Genomic DNA, 21,827 nt, shown 5'->3' with positions numbered 1-21,827 from the left:
CCAAAGATTCACGACCCTCTGGGAGAAGAAATTCCTCCTCATTTCCGTCTGGAAATATTGTCTCCAGTTTGCTTCTTCCACAAAAGCTCAGAAAAGCTGATGAACAACTTCAAAGAACCTTACAACTCAAAAAACAATGTACAACTGCAAAACAACCCAAACAAACTGGAGGACACAGATTTAAGATAATTGGCAAAAAAAAAAGGCAGGGGGGCGATGAGGAGAATTTTTTTTTTTTACTTTGTGAGTTGTTATGATCTGGAATACTCTGGTGATGGAAGCAGATTCAGTGGTAACTTTCAAAAGCTAATTGGATTTCGGCTGAAAAAGGAAAAATTTGCAGGGCTTTTGGGAAAGAGCGGGGGAGTGGGATAGCTCTGAATAGCTCTTTCAGAGAGCCGGCACAGGCACGATGGGCCAAATGGCTTCCGTCTGTGTTTTATGATAATAAAGACTGACCAGAGTCATTGCTTCAAGACAATTGAATAAGTTAAATTAATCTCATTACATTGGTTTTTGAGATTTGAATGAATATTTGTTTACCAGGGGAAACAGAAATCCAAAATCCTCATGTAAGACATATGAAAGAAGTAGTTACAACAGAGGTGTAGTAGAATATGAATTTTTCATGTTGTATTATATCAGCTGTGTTATAGGAGGGAAAAACAAACTAAAAAGCAAAAAGGCCTTTAGAAATCTTTGATGGGGGAGGAGTAAATTCTGATGGTATAAAGTTTATTTCTTGGGATGTGATAGTCTCCTTGGTATGATACACTGCCACTAGGCAGGCTCACAAGAAGAATGGTAACTTGAGTGAAGTACAAGAGAGTTGCCAGTGCCCGTCAAGCACCAATCCCTTCAGGAGAGGATGGGAGTAAAATTGTGTGTAAAAAAGAAAATCATCTCCAAGATTTAATCTTTATATTACAATTTTTCTACTTTCATTGTAAATGTGGTACTAAACATGAGTCCATATGCATAGAGGACCACAAACACAGCTCTTCTAATTGATTGGTTTTTATTATGTATCACATCCCACCCACCTCAGTACCATTTCATTGAGATTTTAAATGGAAATCCGTATATATCTTAACATGTTAGAAATCTTATATCTCTAAGCACTTCTGGTATACAAAACCGTATTTCCTGGAATCACACTTTTGTGTTTCTGTTTCACATTATAAATTTCTAGGTATTCACTTATAATAGAAACTGCCTATGTAAACTTGTCACTGTAATTACCACTCCCACCATTGGTGGTGCTATAGTGCCTCAGCTTTGCATCTTCTAGCTACTCGGCCTGTACTGCAGAGAAACTCTGGTGTTTCAAACAAATCTACTTAACTGCTTCCCAAATTGCTCTAAGTTTTGCCTGTTAACTATAAACAATAATATAAAATCAAAATAAATGTTAAAAAGGGCAAAATATATATTTTTAAAATGGGGATTGAATTATGTCCAACCTCCCGTTGTCACAATTTTTGTGCATGTTTATATGTCAACATTTAACAATGAAGCTGTAAATTCTGTATGTAAACGGTTGCCGGTAGCAATGTAATTGCAGGCTGTGGTCAGTGGGTGGTGTTGTGGAGTGAGTTTCTCGAGTCTCCCCCACTTTTGCCATCTTGTATATAAAAAAACATATTCATCAATGCCACGGGTAGTTTATATTATCTGTATGGCTAGCATTCATTTCCTGTCATATTTCAAGTGTAATACTCAACTTTCTGTTAAAGAAAAGTTTAAAAAAAAACCAAAGGAACTCTCCAGGAACTCAAAACACCGGTGCCAGGATTTTTATAGTTTCTTATTTGTCATTTGTACAAACTTATCTAATGTTTACTTTACATCCTCTTAATTGACCTCGGTATGAACCCAGTATTTACTTTACAGCAATTAGACCTTGTAGCCTTAAAGGGATACACAACTACATTTTTGCAAAGGATATTTTGTGGTATAATATTCCTGTCCTTATAATACAGCACATCCTTTTACTTACTATGAGCAGTAGCATGGGAACTTGCTAGTACATAAGTGTAGGATCTATTGCATGCATCCATCACACTTTGTTGCAGATGCAAAACAATTTTTTTCTTAAAGAAAGCAGTTATTTCCTACTGGTTTTTTCCCTAACTTTCATAAAGGCAACAGCCAGTGACTTACAAGCTGCTGCCATTCTACAGAGACTTCCCTCAGCAATTAGCCACTAATTCACCTCAGGACATGCCTATTTAGACCCCTTCCCCACAGGGAATTCTGGAGCAGCAGCCTTAAAGAGACAGGCCAGGCTAAACACAAACACACTTTAGTGCATGAACATCACCGGTGGTGAGAATGTGGAACTTGCTACCACAAGGAGTGTTTGAGGCAAATAGCATAGATGCATTTAAGGGGAAGCTGGATAAGTACATGAGAGACAAAGAAATAGAAGGATGTGTTGATAGGGTTAGATGAAGTAAACAATGTGGGAGGTGGCTTGTGTGGAGCATAAACACCAGCATTGGCTGAATGGCTTGTCTGTGCAATTCTATGTAATCGCAATCATGCTCCAAACCCCAGCTTGTCCATGAGCAATGCCATAGAAGGTCACTTAGCGTAACAAAAATAACCAGAAAGATACACTGTCGAACACTGTAGAAGTTATTTAGTAATTTATTTATTGAAGCCTTGAAGGTAAGGGAAAGAGAAAGGTTCAGGTAATTCCATTTCATCAACTGCGAGAAACACACAGTTTTGCCGCGTAGCCTTGGAAAAACCACAGGAGCTATGTCAGGAAGTGTCTCTTTGTCTTTGGATTCATGTCCTCTGTCGGATGCAGACCTCTGAATATGGCTCCAATATGCATTGTTGTTTATTTCCAGCGGCCTCCAACTTTGCCTTTGCCCGCTGCTTTCTTGCTGCTGGGAAAAGACACGTAAAGATGTGCTGAGACTCGGGAAGAGCAAACCACCATCTAAATTATGGCCAAACCAAATCAGGTCACTATGTGAAGTGCCATTGCAATAACAAGACAGTGGGCAATTGGTGGTGTGGCACGTTGGTGTGCCAACGCGAAATGCCACAAGGTGGTAAATGGCAAGTTCATGCCCGCAATCCTTCATAGAAACACTGACGTTCACAGCACTGCGGGAGGCCATTCGGCCCATTGTGTCTGGCTCTTTGCTATACCAATCCAAAACCAAAGATGGCAAGCTGCCAATTCTCAGCTGGACCATCCTGAGGGAGGCACCAACTCGAGGCTTCCACAGAGGAGCGGGAGAGAAAAAAGCAGTCAACCTGCACTGTTCTTGTAGTCTTAGCAGCGGTGACAAAGGGGTTTTGGATGTTGGCGGTTCACCATCCCCTTGTCCTGGAGAATGTGCAGGTGCAAAGACTAAAAAGAGGAGCTAACTTTTTTTTTATAAAAGAGGCTGGAAGCACAATATTGCAATAATTTCAATTGCACTCCAACTTATGTTAGACCAGCTTGGTTTGGATCTATTCAGATCGTGGTTTGCCCATTGTGAAAATGGAAAGGGTAATCTGGGAAGGGGGCGGGGGAGGGTGCTGAGGTCTTCTGAAGGACAGCTAAACCTTAAAGGAGCTTCCTTTGGAATTCGGGCTGAATTCTAACCACATTCTCATTAAAGGACTGGATTTGAAACCCAGGTCTTGGAGATGAAAGGATGTCATTCCAACACACCCAAATTCAAAGAGAAGGGTTGGCCTTTTTTAATAAGCTATACACTTAGCTAATAGAAATATTTAGCATTTTATATCAATTTGTGCCTTAAAAGTAATATTTAAGTCATGGAGGATTCAAAGCTCTACGCAGAACGGCATGCAACCTCTCACAGCAGTTCATGTTAACCAAATATAGCTCCATTTTGTTCCAAACTCACTTTTAATTAGCACTTGATATGACCGCAACTGCCTTGAGTCAATAAATGGAGCCATGGCTGTGCAATTCTAACAGCGACAATGTAGACTAGCGGATTAAAACATGCGGTACTTACCAATTCACTCTGGCACGCATACAGGGAAAGTTTAGTTCCACTTCACTCAGTGTTACACAGACTGTATTATTACACACGCATTAGGATGATCCAACCAGCATCTTAACCAAAAAGAGCCAAATGGCCACAAAGTGCCCACATGGAGAAGCTGCATAGTCCAAGCCTACAGGATGGCATACGCAGTTTCAAAAGACTAAGCAGTGAATAAAAACATGATTTTTCTCTCTTGCCAGCGCCCGCACCATGTGTAACGAGTGGTTCAGATTGGGTCAAATGTTGCTTTGATCATCAGTAACACTATAACCCTTGTAACTCCTGATGACACAGCACAGTAAAATTCTATTTACAAAAGGACCCAATAACTTGTGTAGACTACAAAGCAGAAGGCACTAAGTTGAAGTTCCACAGTTGCCTCCCTGGCCTGCCTTTGTCGGGAGTAAGCTTCATCAGTTCTCTGCAAGGACGTTAGCTGCAGGACTATGCAGCAGCAAGCTTCATATCGAGAAGCGAGGGCTGGGAATTTTTTTGTTGTGAATTTGTGTTGATCAAGGTGAGAGAAAATCAACACTGGAAAATGGGATGATTTTCCATTTCGGTGCTCAGTGTCAGCGTCAAGCACTCCCTGGCCAGGCACAGTATGGGTAGAGCTCCCTCTACTTTGCTCCAATATTGTGCCTTAGCCCCAAGCTTCAGAAGAGCACTCCATACTGCCCTGATGTTACATTTCCATTTCTCACACCAGCTATCCTTGGTGCCTTCTCTGAGCGAAATTGCAAATCGGGGCAGTTTTGGCCCATGGGCACTGATAACTGGGTTCCGTCTGCCCAGCTCATTTTACATTAAACTCTTACAGCCAGCAGGGACACCCCATCAGGCTGAACTGGATTCGAACCCAGGTGAAGTGAGCTAAACCACTGTGCCCCAGTCTGCTTCGAAGGGTCTATCTTACTACATGAATGCTTTCTGTACGCAAATAAGGAAAAGCCCAGACTGGCTGACGCTCCCAGCAAGAAGGTGAGAGTTGCTGCTGAGTTATTTGAGATCCAGCAAATGGACCAATTGTTGAGACCTGCACTCTGGAGGGTGAAGATTGGTATTTGATTTCTTTGTCTGGTTATTTGGGTTTTTTCCAATTTGTCTGCCATTAACTCTTGTTTCTTTTTCACCAGGAGTTAGGGTACCAGTGCGAGCTTTGGTAATACCAGGCACGTGAGGTAGTACAGAAATGGGACGAAACACAGTCAAGGTTTTCTGCATCTGTACTGAGTCTGGTTCAGAATTTTTGACTATTCTCTCTTCAGGTGGGGAAGGGAGAACCTGGAAAACATTTCTACAGTGAGTATAAGCTGTGCTAATGACTTCTAAGGACTGCCATGTTCTACCTCAGCCTGTGCTGCTCTATTTTTGACTTCTCTTACTGTGGTATGAATATAGTAAAGTTGCTCAATTGAAGCTGCTTGAAAGAAAGAAATCAGGCGTGATTCCCACTCCTGATCATTATTCAGCTGACATGGATGTCAGCTGAAAACAGTATCAGGCTCAGCCATGAAGACTTCCATGATGGACTAACCCACCTAAATCTCACCGTCTCGATGTTGGCCAGCGCTTATGGACCAAACCCCAGTTGGAGTCAGAGCCTTGAGGACAGCCGGCAGGGGTGGTGGAATTAGGAGAAAGACTATTTAAAGGTCGTGGTCAGTGCACAGGCTCCTTAATTAAATTCATTAATCGGTTCGTGTGTCTCAACAACAACACTGTGAACATCTTCAAATAACATGAAGGGCGATAGAATGATGCAAGAGTGTAACAGGATAGTGTGATATGGAATCGTGCTCAGGGTTCCTCTATATCGCAGTGCAGCTCTGGACAGGCGACCGAGGATACCAGCAGCTTTCCCTACAAAAAGCTATAGAATCAGACAGCACAGAAGGCGGCCATTCGGCCCATCATGCCTGTGCCGGCTCTTTGAAAGAGCTATCCAATTAGTCCTATTCCCCCAGTTCTTTCCCCATAGCCCTGCAAATTTTTCCATTTCAAGTATATATTCAATTCCCTTTTTGAAAGTTGCTATTGAATCTGCTTCCACCACCCTTTCAGGCAGTGCTTTCCAAACCATCATAGTTTGCTGCGTTAAAAAAAAAGTCTCATCTCCCCTCTGGCTCTTTTGCCAAGTTTTGAGAAAAATTGCAGAGCAATTCATTTCAAGGATCCGTTTTAAGATCGACACTGGTGAAGGGCTTGGAACAGTCATCTCACCAGAAGCAGCTGGAAATGCATAGCAGGTCCATCCAGCATCTGTAGGTCAGAACGGGAGCTCTGATGTCGGCTCGACAGCCATCGCATTAACCTTTATCTCTCCACAGGTCCTGGCTGAGCTGCTCCGTGTTTACAACATTTTTTTGTTTATGTTTCAAATTTTTCCACCATTTGCATAGAATCGTACAGCACAGAAGGAGGCCATTCGGCCCATCGTGCCTGTGCCGGCTCTTTGAAGGAGCTATCCAATTAGTCCAGCTCCCCCGTTCTTTCCCCATAGCCCTGCAAATGATTCCTTTTCAAGTATTTAGCCAATTCCCTTTTTAATCATTCGTGCAGTGGTGAGTGGTCGGAGAGAAAATAATTTCAAAATGGGGGCATACTTTCTCCCTATAGAAAGGGTCACAAAGCCTTTTGCCTTGTTTTTAGATCATTGAGCAGCAAAACTTGACGCAGATGTACTAAGAAAGATTACTTTAATCACATGAAGGCCCATCAGTACTTGACACTCCAATCTGCTCTTTCATCTTTTGGCATGCTTTTGTGACGCCGTTACCCTGGTAACCAGACAGATAACATATTACGATGCTGCTGAGGATTTGAAGCACAGTGTGAGCAATTCTGGCTCGGTTGTTGAACAGAGCAGATGCTCCGATGTCTGATTTAGATTATCTGACCGTGGCTAGGACAGTAGTAGCAGCTGTACAATAAACCTCGGTGACTCCGAGTTGAGGAGGGGAGAGAGAAAAAGAAAATCAGCCAGGGTTCCGATTCCTGATTGGACGAGGGCAATATCAGGCTCAACTGTGATGCCTTACACGGTCAAACAGCTCAGCCACACTCACTGTCAAGATTAACATATGAATAATGGGCACTGCGCTGAGGGTGTCTGGCATCTCCAGAACCGTATCCCGGAGGGAGTCAATGCCTTCAGGAGAGGAGGTGAGAAAATTCCTACAGAACACTTCCCCGATGCAATTCTCTCATCATGTCTGTTCTGAAGCCTTTTTGAAACTACCCCACGCATCCTGGTATACCACATTTGGGTTTTGGTGCGGTTATCGTGAAATCCCCCATTGTGATCCAGGTTTAATTGCCCTTTGAGTTGACCAAGGGTCCCAAACTACTAGCTTCACAGTGTATGTTTTGGAAGGAGAAGGGGTGGGCAGGGAGGGGGAGTCATAGTGTTAACACCGCATTTCCAGATATACTCACAATTTCTGGTGCTCGCTGATACGATTATGCAGGACATTGATCTAGAAACAATACACATATTTAATCATCATCAGGAAAGAAGGGAAAAGAAATGGCATACTGCACCTCCACGTTCTTCGTCCATCTGTATAGTCACACCGTGGTGATAGCTGTCTGCTTTAGTCTGGTTGTGCAATAAGCAAGATTCACAGAGGGTGTTCAGGACGGCTCAGTGATACTTTAGAAATTTGATTCGACTCTCAATCTTGGCTGATCTCAACCGAGGCCTCCATTGGGCCAATTCAACCATGTTATGAGGAGAAATGGAAGAAACTTGGGCTTTTCACCCTTGGAAGGAGACAAGTAAGAAGTGATCTTATCGAGGTATAAGAGATGGTTAACAGCATGGAAAAAGTAAAGCCGGAAAATGACTTGAAAGTAAATTGTGTGAGTCGGAAAATTTTTTTTATTGATTAAAGGGGGAAAAAGTGGCATTGTGGGAAGGCGGTGTGATGTCTGGAAGACAGTTTAAATAGTCCGAGGAGTTATCAATTGCAAGGCTGGCAATCTTTCAGTGTTAACCTTGAAGGATTCAAATAAGTATTTAGATTAATCTTGATTCTGGGCTGGTGATGCAGAGATTTTTATCCGAACAGGGTAATGAAATGAAATGCAAGACTTGTGTGGCTGCATCGCATCAAGACACTCAAAAAACTTTTGTAGTGTACAATTGATTTTTCTCTTCTGGGCTCTCGTGCAGTTTATTTGACCGCTGACCTCTCCTTCTCTCTCCGATTGTCTCATCTCAGTGAAGACTTCTTGTTTTAATCATATATTTCCGCTGCTCTTGTTTCCCGGGGAATGTCATTGGCTGGATGCCACTTACCTTGATGCTGAACGGACGACACAGTCTGGAACAGATCGGATGACTGACACTGACAGAGGAGCAGGAACGTGTGACATCATTCTCATTTTAACGCCAAATTCAGAAAGGAGGAGCTGAGAGTCGTTTTTTTTTAAAAATCACTGTTTAGTTTCACTCTACCATTAAATGCTGTTCATATCCAAATTTTGTTGGAACGTGTTAAAATCTTTACAAGTGACAGATATTTATATGATACGCTAAACGACCTCCTGTGGCAATGCTCCCAGGTGGTCCGGGGCCTGGACCATGCTGGTGATGTTTACTCACTAACCCGGTCGCTGCTCAGCACCGCCCTGTGGGGAAGTGCTCAAAATAGATCATGAGGCTAATTATTTTTGCTGGAAGTTTCTCGAGATTGACAGTTGTTTAGGTCCTCTCTTTAATGAGAGGCCAGTTTATCTCAAGGTCAGAAAAAAACCCAGCTGGAAATGACTGGCTTTCTCTTTTTTTATATATTTTTTTCCATACAAGACTTTCCATTGTGATTTTATATGATGCGAGAGTGTCTTTCCAGCATCGAGAGTGGCTGGGGATGAGGGAGCAAGGAGGCGTTTCACATTGTTTCAGGGATGGATACCCAGGGCTCATCTAGGCTTGTATTCCCTTCAGTATAGAGGATTAAGGGGTGATCTAATTGAGATGTTTAAGATGATTAAAGGATTCAATAGGGTAGATAGAGAGAAACTATTTCCTCTGGTGGGAGAGTCCAGAACAAGAGGGCATAACCTTAAAATTAGAGCCAGGCCGTTCAGGGGTGATGTCAGGAAGCACTTCTTCACACAAAGGTTGGTGTAAATCTGGAACTCTCTCCCCCAAAAAGCTGTCGAGGCTGGGGGTCAATTGAAAATTTCAAAACTGAGATCGATAGATTTTTGTCAGGGAAGGGCTCTAAGGGTTTCGGAAACAAGGCGGGTAGATGGAGTTCAGATACAGATCAGCCATGAGCTAAATGAATGGCGGAACAGGTCGAGGGGCTGAATGGCCTCCTCCTGTTCCTATGTTCCTGTAACACTCCTGTTGTCAGTGCCTCGTTACCACAAGTTATCAACTCACAATGTGTTATAAAGAAGGTGGAATTCAGATCAGCACTTGGGACGGAAGAAAATTAATTGATCTTGCTGGTTGGGGAGTTTGCCTGTTGCTGTCTTTCTCAGCATCCTGTTTAACGTTGGAACGTCCTGATAAGGAAGGGACATTTGAGAAGTCTGTTGTTTGCTATCGATACATGTAGTATCTGTATCGGTAGCAATCCAGTGTTCATGCACACAAGAGTGCTTTTTAAGACAGAACTGTTTCGTGGGTCCAGGTTTTTAAATCTGATATCATAGTTTATTGCTCCTGTGTACAGTAATGCTTGGGAGTGAGTCCATGCACGAACCATGCACGATGACATTCTAACAACATTGCACACACATATTATATACTTACTGCTTAGCAAATATCGCAACCCTGTTATGAAGCGTTTTAATCTGGAGTGAAACAGAAGTTGTTAGTTGAAAAGACATTTTAAGTAGATCAATCAAGGGAAAAAGTGAGACAGGTAAGTCTGTTATGACACCTGTCAGAACACTAGAGAAAACACATTCAAGAATGGTTCATGACCCAGATATCTAGTACTCCAACCTGTTGATCTAAAACAAATTAGTAACATGACAGACAAAATTTGTTAAATGTGGGGGAAGGAACTAGTGATCCAAGCAAGAGCTCTCCCTGTGACTGTACTGAACGACTTGTCATGTCTTGAACTGTTGTTATACTGCAGGTTCTTTAGGTTTGCTGATGCAAATAAGGTGGTATTAAACAATGCCTCACTTTTGCCAGCAAGGTCATTTATACCTGTCTGTAGTAGCATTGTTCCAGTCCCTTGGTGTCACTGTGCAGGTGCAGGCACTTTGCCGTACCCGTGTACCCACAGTGGGCACTCTGTGTTTCAGAAAACCAGTGTGCCCACCATTCAACCTGGTATATTGAAACCACTTACCAACTAGATACAGACCAGTTTCAGGATAATACCGGGGGCTAACTGATGTCTGAGAGAATAGAAATTTCAATCGACAAAGCTCACTTATGAAGGTTTAGCATGCTCATTCTGCATTACTTTTTGTACTATTTCACCGCATTCATTAATTTCTGGTTAACACCGGAGCTGAGCTTCTGACCCCATATCCTCTCCATCACCAAGACCACCTGCTTCCACCTCCGTAACATTGCCCACCTCCACCCCGCCTCAGTTTATTTGCTGCTGAAACCCTCATTCATGCCTTTGTTACCTCTAGACTCGACTATTCCAATGCTCTCCTGCCTGGCCTCCCACCTTACACCCTCCGTAAACTTAAGCTTATCCAGGACTCTGCTCCCCGTATTCTAACTCGCACCAAGTCCCGTTCACCCATCACCCCAGTGCTCGCTGACCTACATTGGCTCCCAGTCCGGCAACGCCTCAATTTAAAAATTCACATTCTTGTTTTCAAATCCCTCCATGGTCTCGCCCCTCCCTATCTCTGTAACCTCCTCCACCCCTACAATCCTCCGGGATCTCTCGGCTCCTGCAATTCTGGCCTCTTGTGCATCCCTGATTTTCATTGCTTCACCATTGGCGGCCGTGCCTTCAGCTGCCTGGGCCCTAAGCTCTGGAATTCCCTCCCTAAACCTCTCTGCCTCTCCACCTCTCTCTCCTTCTTTAAGGGGCTCCTTACAACCTACCTCTTTGACCAAGCTTTTGGTCACCTGTCTTAATATCTCCTTATGTGGCTCAGTGTCAAAATTCTGTTTGATAATTGCTCCCGTGAAGCGCCTCGGGACGCTTTACTACATTAAAGGCGCTATATAAATGCAAGTTGTTGTTGTCTACAAATGCAGCACATAGAAATGAAGTATGAACACTTTAGCGTTTGTGAGTGAACTTAGCCAATTGAAAATTCTACCTCTTGGATTTTGGTTATGAGGAAATGTTTCCAGTCTCATGCCGCTGGATCATTCACACCCAAGGAAGAAACGTTTGCATGGAAACTTTGCCGATCTGAATTTCTACCCTGAGGTGTTTAATTGGCACAGTGTGATCTATTTATTCTACTGGGCCTCGTTTGGCAATCTCACTCCTGACCCTCAGTGGTATCTTTTAATGGTACAAACCTCTATGACTGGAAAGCACACTGACTGGTGGAATGCCTCTTTACCATTGTGTTTGTGAAAGGGGAGAGAAACATTTACTGGTGTCACCATAAAAGAATTAACATCACAATTTCCAGTGCTTCTCATAAATAAAAACCAGGCACAAATTACTGCAATTATCAGTATCTGTTTTGGGACTGTAGTGTCTTTAGTTAAGATTGACACCAATTGCCAAATCTAAAACCAGGCAGGGGCAAGACAGGGTTGGGATCATGGCTTGAGTTGTGATGTTTGTTTTGCTGACAAGAAAGTTCATCAACTAGTTCCTGTACTTCATAAGCATAAGAGAGGGAAGCGAAAAGGTGGACTTCTTTTTTTTTGGCCATCTGTCCATTTGTCATTGTGTTGCCCATACATTTCTAATATGTGAACTGGGCACCACCAAAGGTTCGACCCACATCCTGGCCACAGGCAAAGCAGTCTGAAAGATGGACACACTGGTGAATACCTCCAGACACGGTGAATACCTGCACCTGCTCAACGACACTTCACCGAGCAGTGAACTCCTGCACAATGGAATGAAAATAGGCAGGTGATTCGCTGCGTCATATTAACGGCAAGATGGTGATGATGAGCATTTATCCCGTAGATTATTTCATGAGGCACCAATGACGAGGTTGCTCATGAGTAGGATAATCTATGTTTCACTTTTGCCCTTTGTGTTTTACATTGATACCACTGGTCAAAATATATTAGACACGCAAACTGTTAAATGTACTAAAGAGTTAATTTAATTCTGTGCACACACTCTGGAAGCAGTTAAGACTTTTTATGATGGTATGAGGAAGTTACAACCTCAGAGGAGCTGTTGTATTATGGCATCGTAAGGAATGTTGTCCCAGATATGAGGAATAACAGACATTTGTCCCATAAGTTCTAAGAGTGTATCTACGCTACAAGAATGTTAATGTTTGTTTTTTATTAAATGTCTAGGTAAGGAGCCAAGGACCATTGTTCAGGACGCCATTAAGTTTGAAAATAGGATAAATCGAGTAATAGTTTTAAAAGCCTGAAGACTGTAAAAGGAAGAATAGGGAAATAAGGAATTCCATCATTATGAGGTCCTGAGGAGAATGAGTTAGTAGGAGAAAATTCATAATACTTGGCATTCACCTAATAAATCCATTTTCCAAAGGGCACCTAAGCAGGTAATGAGGCCTTTGTACACCTGTGGATGGATTATGTTAACCATGTCTACTCATTAGAAAATAAAGTCCCCCGCTGCTTTTACATTTTCAAAACGGCTGCAGCTCATCACCATACAGCCCAATAAAACGCTTTTCCCACACAGTTTATTCTTGGACACTTCTCATCTTTGGCTTTCAGCCCCAGACTCGGGCACATCTCAGGTGGGGCGGGACTTCCGCTCACCTCAGTGATGCCCTACTGACCCAGCCGTATTTCCAGCCCCGGGGTCATTAACATACAGGCGGCGGGCTCCCTGGCCTGGGCAGTTGTGCCACTTTGGGAAAGGAGAGATGCTGCAGCAGGCCTGGGGCACATGGGCGGGTACAAACATCGTGTGCCCGACAACTGTGGAAAACGAGAGCGGAGGATCTCCTCAAGTTGGTTTCCACCTCAGCTCCACCAAAAAAATTGGTAGGAGGAATGCGGAAAGCATTTAATGCCCATCATTTAATGCCCATCATTTAATGCCCATCATTTAATGCCCATAAGAAATCCCAACGGTTGTGTGGGGAGTGGAGGGGGGAGTAAATCCTGGATTTCTCTTTGTTGTTTTTAAATCCAACCAGCACTTCTCTGGTGGGTGGGATCTCCAGGTGGGATGCCAGTGGTGGGCAATGGGTAACCTGACACAGCACCTAGCATTCCCAGGGCAGGTACAGCACGGGTTAGATACAGAGTAAAGCTCCCTCTACACTGTCCTGGGGGGGGGGGGGGGGGGGGGCGGGGGGGGGGGGGGAAGAGAAAATAGGATAGCACAGCATGTTCAATCTCAACAGATGCAAGAGCCTCCAGTGAGGCTAGCGCAGCCTGGTTACAAAATACCAGGCTGCACAATCCTGGCACAGAGTCAGCACAAAGCCTACTCCTAGGATTTTATAATCCCCTCCCACCACCCCCTCGCCCCCAGCCCAACAGTCTGCACATGCACGAACAGCACATCCCAATGTAAGATGTCCCGTTCAGGGCCAATTTTGTGCTGTGGGACCGTGTCCATTAGGAACGGGATTGAGACTGCCTAGTCTCATTTCACATTGAACCCTTACAGCCAGCGGACTGAGAAACCGTTTCATTCCGTCATTCTGGGCAGGATTTGTGCCCCGATTCCAGAGACGAAAGGCCAGTGTCTAACCCATAGCACCACCCAGCCCTTCAGATTTCAGACATCAAAAGACAGAGATGCTGCGCGTCTCATTCTACTCAGGCTTCTTCAACACTTGGCCCGCGTGTGTCTCGGCCTGGCTAGACCACGCACCTCGTATTTCTGACGTTTCAGTTTGTCCATCAGATCAAACTTCTCAGACTCCAGCTGGTACATCCATTCCCACAATTCCTTGGCTTTCTCTCTGTATAAAAAAATCAGATATAATTTTTGAAACAAAGCAGCTTGGCTGAGTAATTGGTGTCGTATTAAGGCCAGAAGCTCCCAGGTTTTTCGATCCCCGGCCTGTGCCGAGTTAGTCTATCTCAGCTGGGACCGCAGTCGGGATGTGGCAATTGGTCTCAGTGCCCCTGGGTGAGGCAGGGGAAAGAATCAGCCAGGATTCCTGCTGCTGATTGCTCCCTAGGGACCCCCTCCCTTGCTGGAATGATTCCCTCCATGGTTGAATAGTCGGCTGACGTTCACTGTCCAGGGCCACACATGGAAAATGGCCACTGTGGAATAGAATTGCCAACTCTGGTTGGACGTATTCTGGGAGATTTTATCACATGACCTCCAACAGTCTCATCCCCACGCTCCCGCCATTGGTCGCCCGATACATCCATCCTTGCGCCTCCCACACCCGCCCCCCCGCCCCTCCCACCATAACCCCCCGCTTTCCCACGGCCAATTGGGAAGTGAACAGACTCTTAGTAACTTGATTGGATGATTCTTGATTGTCAATTAAACTGCCTTCCCCCCCGCCATCTGCAATATTTTTATAACTAATAAACGAAAGTGTTCAAAGAAACTGAAAAAAACAGTTTATTTAATGGCCCCATGATTGATCTCCAGGATTGCTCTCAGGAGTATCCTGGAGATTAATCTTCAATTCCTGGAGACTCCAGGTCAATCCTGGAGGGTTGGCAACCCTACCGTAGAATGGGCCAGTAGTTTCAGGATAGGAGGGAAAATTGGGAGAATTTTTTTTTTAAAAAGGGTTTGAACAGTAGCTTATGCAAAGCAAGAAGAGAGCTGTAAAAATACTATTGACATAAGATGGAATTAAAATGGAGAAGTGAGATAGCAAAACTAATTTTGACACCAGGAGTTGGCGGTGAAAGGATCTGAACGGCCTTACTTCATTTTCTCGTCATTGAGATGGTCAATGTTGAGAGGCTTGCGTCTCTCCGCCAGAATTTTCTTCTTCATTTCACGCCCTGTCTGCTTTCTGCCTCGTCTCTGCTCTGCCTGTGTAACAAACATAACGACAAACGCTTTACTTACGCTGAAGGTTTGGCACCACCTCGAATTTAAAATTCTCATCCTCGTGTTCAAATCCCTCCATGGTCTCGCCCCCTCCCTATCTCTGTAACCTCCTCCAACCCTACAACCCTCCGGGATCTCTGCGCTCCTCCAATTCTGGCCTCTTGCCCATCACTCATTTCCTTCGCCCCAATACTGGCGGCCGTGCCTTCAGCTGCCTGGGACCTGAGTTCTGGAATTCCCTCCCTAAACCTCTCCACCTCTCTCTCCTCCTTTAAGACGCTCCTTAAAACCTACCTCTTTGACCAAGCTTTTGGCCACCTGTCCTAATATCTCCTTATGTGGCTCGATGTCAAATTTTGACTGATAACGTTCCTGTGAAGCGCCTTGGGACATTTTACTACGTTAAGGGCACTATATAAATGCGAGTTGTTGCTGAAGGCTTTTTTACACTGGTGCTGGGAGGGTAACATCGAGTCGGAGATCTGCGACTTCTGGGCATCTGTTTTTACTTTACAAGAGTGCTGGCAACCCCTATTGGGCCCATTGGGAGACCAACAGGAAGCAGCCTTGGGTTTTATTTGCTGCGTTCGAAAGCTGGTTTTGGGACGTGGGAAAATTTGGGTGCCGGGCATCATTGGAGGCACACAGTGCACCGCCTTTATATTTATAGTATGTTGCCAGCAATGGGCATGTCACTGGCCACCTCTGACACCACACTATCAGTGTGAAAGCTCCTTCACTCAAGGCTGATTCAACCATTAAAAAGAGAGAAAGAGTTGCATTTATATAGTGCCTTTCACCACCTCTGGACATTCCAAAGCACCTTACAGCCAATGAAGTACTTTTGAAGTGTAGTCACTATTGTATTAGGGATGGGCAATAAATGCCGGCCTCGCCAGCGACGCCCACATCCCATGAACAAATAAAAAAAGATGTAGGAAACGCAGCAGCCAATTTGTGCACAGCAGGTTCCCACAAACAGCAATTAAATAAATGACCTGAGCATCTGCTTTAGGTGTTGGTTAAGGGATAAATGTTGGCCAGGACACTGGGGAGAACTTCCCTGTTCTTCTATAAAATAGTGTCATGGGATCTTTTACATCCACCTGAGATGGCTGACGGGGCCTTGGATTAATGTCTCATCCGAAATACGGCATCTCCAAGAGTGTAGCACTTCCTGAGTTCTGTACTGGAAGGTCAGCCTAGATTATGTGCTCAATGTCCCTGGAGTGGGACTTGAACCCACAACTTTCTTACGAGAGTGCTACCCACTGAGCCACGGCTGACATACCTCGATCAGATCGCCCCTCACTGTGGTCAGGATAGTGAGGTGCACTCATCTCCCTCGCTCGAATGATCACAGACAGGGTCCTGATCGGGCCGAGTCCTGAAGTGATTGGACCACCAGCGAAACATCACCTGAGTGCCCCACGCCATGACTTGATCAAGACCTTATCATCCAACAGACAACCAGCAGGTTCCCAGCTATCCTCATACACTAGTGACACAGTCAATCTCATTCCTCGACGGCAGCCCAGCTCCTCTCATTATCTGAGGTCGAACGCGAAGTAAACATGGCCTTTTATAATTTAAAGGGGCACTGTTTTCATGGAAGTGTTGGGAAACCTTTAGGAAGGCTGTAATACCGTTTTCATTTAATAGCAGCAGCAAACTGTGCCGTTCGAAGTACTCGTCATTGCAGAGGCATTGGATAGGGCCCCACCTTAACAAGGTAACCACCGTAATGTGCACCCATGTTAGACAGGACTTTCTTCTTCTTGGCATCATCCTCCGCACGTTTCTTGGCCTCTTCGTCCTCTTTGCGTGTTTTTTCCTCCTGTTCGATTGATAATGGCGGGAAATAAAACAAGCTGATCAACAAATTGGTGTCAGGGGAATGGTCACTCTGTTAAATCTGTGTTGACAATGACAAACGGGCAAGGGAAAAAGGGGGACACTCAGCAACGGAGAAGGACTCACAAGCAGCCTAGTATGGCGGTCACGCTCTTTTTCTGCGCGGACTCTCTGCTGTTCTGCTCTCTCTGCTCTCCGGTGTTCCTGGAAATGGAATAGTAACATCTTGCATCATAATCTCTTGTGCAGTCCAAAATTTAGAAACCTTAAGTGAAGGGCTAAGGCTCACAGTGCAGGGCCGCTAAGCCAGAAAGGAGTACATAGGAATATGAGTAGGCCATTCAGCCCCTCGAGCCTGTCCCGTCATTCAATCAGATCATGGCTGATCTGTATCTTAACTCCATTTACCCACTTTGATTCCGTAACCCTTAATATCCTTGCCTAAAAAAAATCTCTCAATCTCAGTTTTGAAATTTTCATTTAACCCCCAGCCTCAACAGCTTTTTGGGGGAGAGAGTTCCAGATTTCCACTCCCCTTTGTGTGAAGAAGTGCTTCCTGACATCACCCCTGAACGGGCCCAGCTCTAATTTTAAATTTATGCCCCCCCCCGCTGTGGAAGCAGCGATTGGGCGATACCAAGTTTGTGAAGTAAAGATTTCTACAAGTTTGAGGACCTGGCAAAGAATGGCAGTCGGAGAGAGTGCGATGAGTCACAACACAGTGAGGGGGACAGTATGTGTAGGAAACTAAGAAGGGGAGGGAAGGTTTTGCTATGGGATCTGGGACCTGAGTTCAAAACCAGTCCAGGTAGAGGGCGTAAAGAAAGAAAGAACTTTCACACACAGCGCCTTTCACATCCTCAGGACCTCCCAAAGCACGTCAATGAATTATTTTTCTACTGTAGTCACTGTTGTTATGTAGCCAAACGCAGCAGCCAATTTGCACACAACAAGGTCCCACAAACAACAATGAGACAAAAGACCATCTTTCTATTTGACAGCTGCAAAGTAAAATTAATTTGTCAAGTTCAATCTAGTGTGTGTGTGTGTGTGTATCATAGAAAGAATTACTCATCAGGGATGGGGTGTTCTATTTATGTCTGTGTGTATATGCGCAATAGATGGAGGATTACTCATCACATTAAAACAGCTGCAACTTGACTGCCACAATGTGCTCCCCTCCTCTCCTGAAGACATTGACTATCTACAGCTCCATGGCTGCCGGATGCCCCCGGTACACTGCCCAAGTGGCCATTATTCATACATGAGCCTGGAAAGTGACTGTCAGTAGGCTATTCGACTGGGAGGGGCATCACATCCATACCCAATCCCATTCTCCCCCACGATTCACGCTTCCAGCAGGGGTTGCCGGATGGCGGTCAGGGAGCAGGAGCTTTGGCTGATTTTTCGCCTCTTTAGACCGGGGGATGCTGAGGCCAATTACAGTGCCACTATGGCTAAACTCAGCTAACTCGGCAGTTGAGTGGGGAATGAACCTGCCATATTCCTGGTCCGCATGGCTCAATGACACAGCGGATAAACTTGCTCAGTCACTGGAGGAGCTAGCCTGGTGGAATCCTTGTCTGGGATTCATAGACGCCTCAGATTGCTGCTAACCTAGGGTTGCCAACTCTGGTTGGACATATTCCTGGAGGTTTCATCACATGGCCTCCCACAGCCCCGTTCAGTCAAAGAGCCGTGTTCCCCCTATTTCCAATATTTTTTAGAATAAACTAAAGTGTGAGAAGAAAATGAAAAAAAACACACTATTCTTTTTTTAATGCCCCTACGATTTTTCTCCCAGGTTCTACAAAGCAGTGTCCTGGAGATTAATCTTCAATTCTTGAAGACCCCAGGACAATTCTGGAGGGTTGGCAACCCTATGCTAACCAGAATATTTTGTTTTACAGTTGCACTATTTGTGCAGGATAAAATGTCTTCATAAATGGAAAACAATTTTACAACACCAAGTTATAGTCCAGCAATTTTATTTTAAATTCACAAGCTTTCGGAGGCTTCCTCCTTCGTCACCTGACGAAGGAGGAAGCCTCCGAAAGCTTGTGAATTTAAAATAAAATTGCTGGACTATAACTTGGTGTTGTAAAATTGTTTACAATTGTCAACCCCAGTCCATCACCGGCATCTCCACTTCATAAATGGAGGTGACCAAGATACATATATTCTTCTACAAGGATCATACATTCTGACAAAATATGGATACATACCACGATATCGCAAAATATGTAATCTGTCTGTAATATTTTCTTCTCAAATTAGAGGAAGGCAGATTAAGACCATAGTGACCGAATTAGGTCAGAAATGGTCCAGAATCACTGAATGTGTTATCGGAAAGGTTCTTGTTTATTGGCATTCATGGACGAGGATCTACTATGAATATTAATGGTGCCTTGATTATATAACAAAATAATACATTTATATATAAAACATTGTCTGAGATTTTTCATTGTTTCTTTGCTCCTCAAGCTCAGTGGGTTAGAAATAAATTGCCTGAACTGTGGAGAAATCTTGAAGAATACCCACAATCCTATCCTTGAGGCTAATCAGTTCTTCCTCCTCCTTTTTCCTCTGCTCAAAATGGGCAACGATCAGAGTCTGGAGTTCCAGGAGATCTTTCTCCATGCGTTTCCTGTGGATGTCCTATAAAGGTTGGGGTGGGGGGAAGAACAATAAATCAAGATTCAGCAAACCATAATCGAGCCTTGCCTGAAAGGAGTTGCAGTACAATGTTGTAAGTATCTCTGTACGAAGGCATTCAATGCAATCAACCTTTTCCTAGTTGTTTTTAGATATCTTTTGTCCCCTTTAAGGTCCTCAGGGTTGCTGTCTTACTGTACATTGTCCTGCAGCTGAGGAGGGCGGGAGGGTCTTAGCGTACCGGACCCTCCAATCACTGCTAACTGCCAATGTGCCCTTTTCTTCAGCCGGGAAGGAGAAGTCTCGAGGCAAACTCTGCATCAATATTCTTCTTCCTGTGCCTTACAGTTGGCACAATGACACAGGGCATTGTTGGTTCTGCCACTTCTGCCATCATAGGATGGGGTACTCTACAGGTCCGTAGTGCTACCCTAAAGGACCTGGCCTTTATCAAGGAGAGCAGCAAATTCTAAGCAGTCATCAAAATTGGTTTTTTTTTGCCTTAGGTCTTTTAATACAATTTTTCTTCTGATAAATTCAATCCACTTGGCCTTGACATCTCTGCTGTTGAGAATGCAGGCAGGTTGATGGTTTGCCCCTAGGTTGCTGCCAATGTCTCACTGTAGCCAGCCAACACGAGGCGCTGGGGACCACTAAGGTGCGACTCTTCCCTCTGATTTTGCCTCCTTATGCAAGGAATCACCACAGATTGCTCAGTACCTCCTGCTGCCGTGGCTCAGATCAGGAACTGAGTGGAACCTGGGTCAAACTTGCCCATTGCTCCATGCCTTTGAGCAATCATGCTCTAACACTCTGTGCTACTAACTCACTCTTGAGTTTTGTAATTATACTTCTTGGAATAATTAGACCACCTAACCCAATTATAGGCATAGGCCAACAAGCCAAGGATGACACCAACCAGATCGGATTAACAGTGAGAACTTACATCGAAGTCAACCCTTTCTCCATCAGGGATTTTGGGACCAGAAATCTGGGGAACAACAGGCCTGAGAGAGACAGAATGGAGCATTATTTTCAGAATTGTCACCACGTGAAACCATTTTCAATCAGTTAAAGCTGTAAGGATTCATTGTTAAACGTTGTGTATGTGTGTGTCTGTCTATCTCTGTCTGTGTTTGCTTGTATGTCTGTTTGCAGTATGTTAAAAATATAAATGTGTGCATTTTTAATATCTCATTAAATTGTTGGTCCAACGCAGTTGGCCAGAGTGCACTGTGCTGGGGAAGGGAAAAGAAAACCCTGGAGGCACTATCTAGTGACTCCTGCCAGAAAGTGTGGGTGTTGGACATTATTAGCTGTGGCTCAGTGGGTAGCACTCTGGCCTCTGAGTCAGAAGAGTGTGGGTTCATAATCCCACTCCAGAGATTTGAGCCAAAAATCTATGCTGACACTCCAGTGCAGTACCAAGGGAGTGCTACACTTATCAGAGGCTCTGCCTTTTGGATGAGATGTTAAACCAATGCCCCATCTGCCCTCTCAGGTGGATGCAAAAGATCCCATGGCACGATTTCGAAGAAGAGCTGGGGAGTTTCCCCCGGCGTCCCGGCCGATATCTTTCCCTCAATCAACATCACTAAAACAGATGATCTGGTCATTATCACTTTGCTGTTTGTGGGAGCTTGCGATGCACAAATTGGCTGCTGTGTTTCCTACATTACAGCAGTGACTGCATTTCATTGGCCCTCAAAGCCCTTTGGGTTGAAAGGCACTGTATAAATGCAAGTCTTTCTTTTCTTTATGGGATCAGGCTTGGTTGAGACGTCCTCTACCGTCAAACTGCCTCCCGACACTCACCCGTCAGGGGTCACACATGAATGGCACACACAACGGGCCACCTGGAAAATGCCTGTGTATGGATGTTGGAGGAAGGCAGTGAGATACAGAAAAAAAAGCTTGACAAGAATCAGTCCCTTCAAAAAAGTAAAATAGGAAACAGGTGGGAGTGGGAGAAGGGGAGGGTGAAAGATAGGCTGGGTGTTACGCAGAGGGTGTAGGAGATCCACAGAAAATATTTGAGAGACTGTTATCCTTACTGAATGGAAATCTCACTCAATAAACATTCTATAAATTGATGAATTCATTCCTCTATCACAAAGTGTCTTTCTAATATTCTGCCGCATGTACTTTTAAGAGACAATTTTTATATCTTCAAAAGTTGATT

The 21,827-nt window shown here is 44.4% G+C and overlaps 1 protein-coding gene across 6 annotated transcripts in view; it reads right to left on the bottom strand.

The window, feature by feature from the left end:
- Positions 1-2,640: 2,640 nt before the first annotated feature.
- tnnt1 (troponin T type 1 (skeletal, slow)) overlaps positions 2,641-21,827 on the bottom strand; it is a 30,084-nt gene continuing 10,897 nt past the window's right edge. For 3 of the 6 annotated variants that reach the window (XM_067974463.1, XM_067974462.1, XM_067974461.1), the window contains 8 exons: positions 20,592-20,652; positions 19,532-19,648; positions 17,117-17,194; positions 16,860-16,973; positions 15,009-15,118; positions 13,982-14,072; positions 7,467-7,507; positions 2,641-2,900 (listed from right to left, as the gene is read on the bottom strand). In XM_067974463.1, the coding sequence (XP_067830564.1) occupies positions 2,852-2,900; positions 7,467-7,507; positions 13,982-14,072; positions 15,009-15,118; positions 16,860-16,973; positions 17,117-17,194; positions 19,532-19,630 (582 nt within the window). In that variant the 5' untranslated portion in view covers positions 19,631-19,648; positions 20,592-20,652 and the 3' untranslated portion in view covers positions 2,641-2,851. Of the gene's footprint in view, positions 2,901-7,466; positions 7,508-9,798; positions 9,840-13,981; positions 14,073-15,008; positions 15,119-16,859; positions 16,974-17,116; positions 17,195-19,531; positions 19,649-20,591; positions 20,653-21,827 lie in introns of all 6 variants that reach the window. The other 3 variants (XM_067974458.1, XM_067974460.1, XM_067974459.1) reach the window with 3 other exon arrangements.

Source organism: Heptranchias perlo, chromosome 40, assembly GCF_035084215.1.
Source record: "Heptranchias perlo isolate sHepPer1 chromosome 40, sHepPer1.hap1, whole genome shotgun sequence".
Taxonomy (NCBI): domain Eukaryota; kingdom Metazoa; phylum Chordata; class Chondrichthyes; order Hexanchiformes; family Hexanchidae; genus Heptranchias; species Heptranchias perlo.
The sequence above is the reverse complement of the archived record's forward strand: the minus strand, read 5'-3'. Positions and strand labels throughout refer to the sequence as shown.